This window comes from Malus domestica, chromosome 06 (assembly GCF_042453785.1).
Source record: "Malus domestica chromosome 06, GDT2T_hap1".
NCBI lineage: Eukaryota > Viridiplantae > Streptophyta > Magnoliopsida > Rosales > Rosaceae > Malus > Malus domestica.
This window is the reverse complement of record NC_091666.1, coordinates 27,692,004-27,698,003: the sequence shown is the minus strand read 5'-3', so window position 1 is coordinate 27,698,003 and position 6,000 is coordinate 27,692,004. Positions and strand designations below refer to the sequence as shown.

The 6,000-nt window shown below is 40.5% G+C and overlaps 1 protein-coding gene and 1 long non-coding RNA gene across 3 annotated transcripts; both read left to right on the top strand.

The window, feature by feature from the left end:
* Window positions 1–249: 249 nt before the first annotated feature.
* Window positions 250–3,288, top strand: LOC103420302 (cyclin-dependent kinase G-2-like). 2 transcript variants are annotated; one of them, XM_070824052.1, is made up of 3 exons: window positions 250–378; window positions 773–2,609; window positions 2,730–3,288. In XM_070824052.1, the coding sequence occupies exons 2-3, from the start codon at window positions 1,087–1,089 to the stop codon at window positions 2,989–2,991; spliced, it is 1,785 nt and encodes a 594-aa protein (XP_070680153.1). In that variant the 5' UTR covers window positions 250–378; window positions 773–1,086; the 3' UTR covers window positions 2,992–3,288. The 2 variants fall into 2 exon arrangements, with proteins under 2 accessions (XP_070680153.1, XP_070680152.1); XM_070824051.1 differs by having other exon boundaries at window positions 255–2,609.
* Window positions 3,289–5,271: 1,983 nt separating this feature from the next.
* On the top strand, window positions 5,272–5,656 carry LOC139197209 (uncharacterized). The gene is made up of 2 exons (XR_011582354.1): window positions 5,272–5,413; window positions 5,521–5,656. It is a non-coding gene; the product is annotated as an uncharacterized lncRNA (long non-coding RNA).
* The last annotated feature ends 344 nt before the right edge of the window (window positions 5,657–6,000 follow it).

The following is a 6,000-nucleotide window of genomic DNA, read 5'->3' as shown; positions in this document are numbered from 1 at the left end:
CAGAGTACTAGTGGGCCCAAGAGGCCGCAGAGGTTATCGGTATGTTGCCTAATAATAGGCCCAACAGACCTACAATTTGTGCCATGGCAGGCCCATTGAATAAATCTTGTTAAATAATTTGAAGGCCCACAAACAAAAAACCCAAACGAAATATGGAATCCCACAAGAAAAAGGTGCCAAAGTACACGTGTCACACGCTTCCAAACCGCACCAGGACTCTATATATATATGATTCCACGCGGAGACGAAGACCAGATTATCAAAACGCGTATAAGCTAGAAGAACCCTTTGGAGGCTGATCGATTTCTTGCGATCCTCTCATCGGCGCCGACGCTCTCGTATCGATTTCCTGTTAATCGATCTCGATTCAACTTGCCGGTAAGGCCTTCCGATACCTGTGAATTTCTCGCGGGTTCCCACAAAAATCGAGGTTCTAGGGTTTCTGTTATTCGCCGATTTGGCATCTGATTGATGTTCTTTGATCTGTGCGTCTGTGTTCATTTGTAATTGAAGTTTTTGTGAATTGTATTCTCTGTCTGTCTGTGTTGATTGAATTGGGGTCTGAAGGGAAAAAAGGCTGAATTTTTTTTTTGGGGGATTGAGGATTGGTTAGGGTTTGAATAAAAATTGAATTTGATAAAGTTGAAAGTGATTTTGACTCTTTGGGAATTCAGGGATTTGAAATTTTCTAGGGGTTATTGTGTTTTGATTTCAATTGTTGAGTTTGACCACTGATTAAGAAGAGCTGTGCTTGTTAATCATATGGCGACAGGGCGAGCCGATGTTTTGAGGAGGAGGGATTCTTATAATTACTCGAAAAGGGAATTTGAGTATTATAGGAATGGGGTTTCTCGTGGTGATGTAGGTCATGGTCGCAGTGATGAACTCAAACATAGGAATGGATTCCATCAATCTTCCAATGTGCGCGATTCACGGGGATATGGACGGCTTCCAAATGCCCCAGAGCCATTGGTTAAGAATGGCAAAACCCGAAGGAGTGAAGATGCGGCTCAATTACCTGCTGAGAAGAAGATTGAATTTAGTGATGATGTCAAACATAAGAATGGACTCCATCGTTCTTCCAAAATGTGTGATTTACAAGGATCTGGATGGCTTCCAAATGCCCCAGAACTAGTGGTTAAGAATTGCAAAACCCGAAGGAGTGAAGATGCTTATCAATCACCTCCTGAGAAGAAGAGGAAGTTTTCTCCTATTATATGGGACAAAGAAGAGAAGGAAGTGAGAGTCTCATCGAAGAATAGAGTTGTTCCTGTTATTCCTCTGCCCTCCCCTCATCCAGATGTAGCAAGATTACCTGCTATTGCTAAGGTTGAGGATGTTTTTTCTGTTGGAGTTCTTTCCAAGTCTCCGGCTAGAGTGGTGGAATCTCTGGAAGTGGAGGTTTCCGAAATTTCTGATGTTTCTCAATTTGAGGCACCAGCCGATCTCTCTGCACCACTACATCCTCAGAAGGTTGGGGAAGATGAGCAGGTGCAAAAGAACAAGGAAGACAAAGAATTTTTCTATCAACGTGACATCTCATTGTCAAAATGGTCATCCGATAGTGATTCCCCAAGGGATATCTCTGATGACAGCTCGCCTGAAAGTGGGGAGATTCGGATAGAAAGCTCTAGGTTGAGTCGGGCTACAACTTCTGGCTCTGACAAAGAAGACAGCTTTGAAAAGCCTGGCAGTGGAGATACACTTTATGGAGACGAGTTATGTGATGGTGCGCATATGGATGCTGATAATTATGGTGGGAATGCTGACGATAGCCAGTTCTACTCTGATTCTGAAGATGATTCTGATCTTTCTCAGATTGAAGAGCCAGAAGTGCCTACACAAAAATGTATAAACATGCTTCAAGGTTGCAGAAGTGTGTTTGAGTATGAAAGGCTCAACCATATAAGTGAAGGCACTTATGGTGTTGTCTTTAGAGCCAGAGATAAAAAGACCGGAGAAATTGTCGCATTGAAGAAGATGAAGATGGATGTGGATAAGGGATGTGATGGTTTCCCTATGTCGGCATTGAGAGAAATAAACATTCTCTTGTCCTTTAATCACCCTTCTGTTGTTGGTGTTAAGGAAGTTGTTATGGATGACTTTGATGGTGTTTATATGGTTATGGAGCATATGGACCATGACTTGAAGGGGCTAATGGAGTCAATGAAGCAGCCATTTAGTATTGGTGAAGTTAAGTACTTGATGAAACAACTTTTGGAGGGTGTAGAGTATCTTCATGACAATTGGATCCTTCACAGAGATCTGAAAACATCAAATATTCTATTGAATAACGAGGGTGAGTTGAAAATATGCGACTTTGGGTTGTCACGACAATATGGGAGTCCACTAAAGCCATATACTTCTTTAGTTGTCACTTTGTGGTACCGGGCACCTGAAATTCTATTAGGTGCAAAACAGTACTCTACAGCAATTGATATGTGGTCAGTAGGTTGCATAATGGCTGAATTGTTGGCGAAGGCACCTCTCTTTAGCGGGAAAGATGAAATTGAGCAGCTGGACAAGATCTTCAAAACTCTTGGTACACCAGATGAGAAAAGTGGTTTGTCCAAATTGCCGGGCTTCAAAGCTAATTTTGTTAAGCAACCGTAAGTTTCTTTTTTCCATTTTAATTTTAGCGATTGCAAGTTCATTCCTTCCTGCTGATTTTTGTGGTTACTTGTTTTCACCGTTTAATATCTTTCTAATAGTTTCTGAAACTCTTTCAGGTACAATCTTCTGCGCAAGAAATTTCCTGCCGCATCTTTCACTGGTTCATGCCCAGTGCTCTCTGAATCTGGGTTTGATTTGCTGAAGAGGCTCTTATGTTATAACCCTGCGGAGCGAATAACAGCGAAGGATGCCCTCAACCATACCTGGTTTCACGAGTCCCCTGAACCAAGAAGGGATTTCAAGCCAATTACTCCTGATCGACATGTTCACGACCGGCACCTTAACAGCAGGCGGCGTGAGAAAATTTTACAGCAATAATCTTAGCCTGTTCTTTTTGCAGTTCTTTATATTTTGCTAACCTGGTGGCAGCTAGAAAGTACAACAAAGACCTCTACTGTAGGGTCCTTTAGGATAGCTGGAGCAAAGGAGTTGCAAGGTGTGTCAGTCGGCACTAATGGTTTATCCTGTTAAGAGCAGCTTAATAGTGGTGCACAGTCTTCCTATATGAAGGTGTGGCAAAATGTTGAGAAGAAAAGAGAACTTTTTGTTTTTTTTTTTCCACATTCTTGAACCTGTGTATATATGTTCACATTGGAATGATATTATTTTTATCAATGTCGTCTTCATTATTTGTACGTTAGAACCTTTTGCTTTCACTTTATTCACGCTTAAAACTTTGTTTGCAAGTGATTCTGGGCTTTAAAAGAATGGGAGGGTGCATTATTCGCTTTCACACTTGGAGACTGGAAGTTCCGCAATCGTAAGTTATTTTACCACACACAAGGTCTTTTGAGGTGTATCCAGTCATATGCATTGCTGGTTCATGGATTGAGGTCTGTTCGGTCTTCCATGTTTTCCTAAATCATGATGCTCCCTCTAATGCTTAGCTTATGGTTATGCTATGTTAGGCCAGTGTGTTCATACTTCACGCGGCCAATCCTCGATTGATAATTTGTTGGAAATGTTTCCTTTTCTTCAAGTTCATAGTAAACGAGGCATTATATTGGTTTAATTTTATTACCCAAATGCAAGTTCTGTCTAGACCACTTCTAATACACATAAAATAAACAAGATATATTGTGTGCACTATAAGTTGACAGTGTTGCCAGTCTCTTCCGCTGCTATTTCTCGTTGTCTAAGTAGTGTTGTTTTGTTAGGTGCTTGAGTTATTTTGATACGTGCAGTACGTTCAGTTCCTCATCGGGTTCGATTGCTTCTGCATTCTGTGGATGCTTTTTGGTTGAGGTTTTATCTCGTAGAGCCAGGAGCTGCAATGTGGTTTAAACTTATATTTTGTTTTTCTCTGTCTTGTTGTAATTCCTTTTTGTCTTCTCCTTCATCTGCCTATTACTTCATTTGATTAATTTTTGAGATGTAGCTTCCCATGTGCATTATTCTGTTAGGAATTAGCTTGCTATGGCAATGGAGAAATTGCTTGCCTGCAGCTAGATCACTCAACTGGTAAGGGTTTTCATTTTTCCTTATCGATTTGTGAATCTAGGTGCAGCTGTTATAGTTTTTTGCCATGTGTAGTGTGCATAGGATATCTACGGTTTGTAGTTTACATCAATCTTATGCCGAATCAGTAGAAAATTGTGATGCTGTAGAGTTTAGTAATGAGTATTTATAAAATATCAATTGCTAGCATATCTACTCAACTTGCAACTATTTGGATCGAGAAATGTTCCCTGTATGCTGGTTGGATATGACATCGTGTCCCCAGTGGAAATAGTTGAAATTTTAAAAAATTTAGCTATGATTTTTCTGAAGTATAGAGAATGCTGGGGACTCAAAAGTGTAATGGAAGATGTTGAATGATTTAAAAAAAATGAAGAAAATAAAGATGTATGAAGTAAGATGTTTACCGTGCTTTCCATGTGCCTTAATTTTCTGAAATCGTGTCTAGTTAAAAGGTATGCTGATTGAATTGGCATCGTCACAATGTCGAATGATGTGAATTCATGTCATGTATATATGCCCTATGAGCTCAATGTTGTGTAAATTAGTTGTCTGAAATTTACATGCCAGGCCCTCCTCATATCCTGTGCTTTCACTAGCAGCAGCTTTATCAGCCACGGTGGGAACCATTTTTTTGTAAAGACAGGATAATATCAAAGCTTTGTACCGAGCATCAGAGGAAAAGTTGCGTAATGTTGCTTATGATATTCGTGTTTTTCTTTTTGTTTGTTAGTCTTTAGAATAACGAAGATCCGGTTTGGTACTTTCACGCCTTCTTTTTCTCTGAACTCCTTTTATGCAGGATGCATATGTAACTTTTACCCATGCAAAGAGTCACCGTGATGGATATATTCTCTTCTCCGCATTACAGTAAGATTTTTGAAAGGTAATCATGTCAAAATTCTGTCATTCATCGTGCGAATCGCGGCAGTATATAAGTATCATTTGTAATGCAGATTACGTGAGACGATAGCAGCGGTAGATTTCTTTTTTTCTTCGATTTCCCTTTGCAACCGTCTTCCTTACATCTGGCAGTTTCGATATTTCTAGCCGAACATGACTGGTTTTTTCCGTATATTTCACTGGGTGTTGTAAATGTTGTGCTTGACGAAACAGAATGCAGCAGAAGTCTAACGAGCCCCCGAACATAAATCATCGAGTCGTGAACGTTATCGTCTTCCCAATCACGAAAAGAGCTAGTGTCACCTCAAAGAAGCAGATAGTGCTAACGAGCCCCCGACCAATCGTCCGTCCATAGAGGGTAATTCCACTAGGGTTGCGTGTAGGTCACTGAAAACAATAGCAAACTTTGTTACACTCCAAAATCAAAACACAATGGGCGAGTTTGATAACTGTTTTGGATTTAGTTTTTAAGTTTTCTCTGCGCAGCGTAGAGGGGAAGTACAGAGCATGAGGAAGTTGCAAGTGGACACACCAAAAAGGCTGTCTTTTCCGATAGAGGGACATGTATGAGGCCAATTGTGTATTTGTAGGCATTAGAACATAATCAACTGCTTCAAGATCACTTTCTGAGAAGAAACCTCCCGAGGTTCCCGGAACTGTTGGTTATTCCCAAGTTTCCGGAGCTGTTATTGATTCTCGATTGCGACGTATTGCCGGAGTTGCAACAAGCAAATTGCTACGTGGTTAAAGTGGTTGGAGACTAGCGAACAAGTAAATTGGTATATATAGGCCCAATATTGATAATGTAAGATGTGTTTGCAATTGTTACGTGGTGTACGAACATGTCATGGATTTTGCTAGGGCTAGTTGAATCAAACGTCACACTCACAAGTGCGCGGTCTACTAACCCAAGTATTGTGAGTGTGCACAAACGGTTGGAAGTCTCTAAATTCAAGTGAGTGCACA

What these genes read in the sequence shown, in the direction of transcription:
- LOC103420302 (XM_070824051.1), top strand. Translation starts at nt 763, where the DNA reads ATGGCGACAGGGCGAGCCGATGTTTTGAGGAGGAGGGATTCTTATAAT. An exon ending in GCTAATTTTGTTAAGCAACC is followed by an intron (nt 2,610 to 2,729) that starts GTAAGTTTCTTT and finishes AAACTCTTTCAG; the next exon opens with GTACAATCTTCTGCGCAAGA.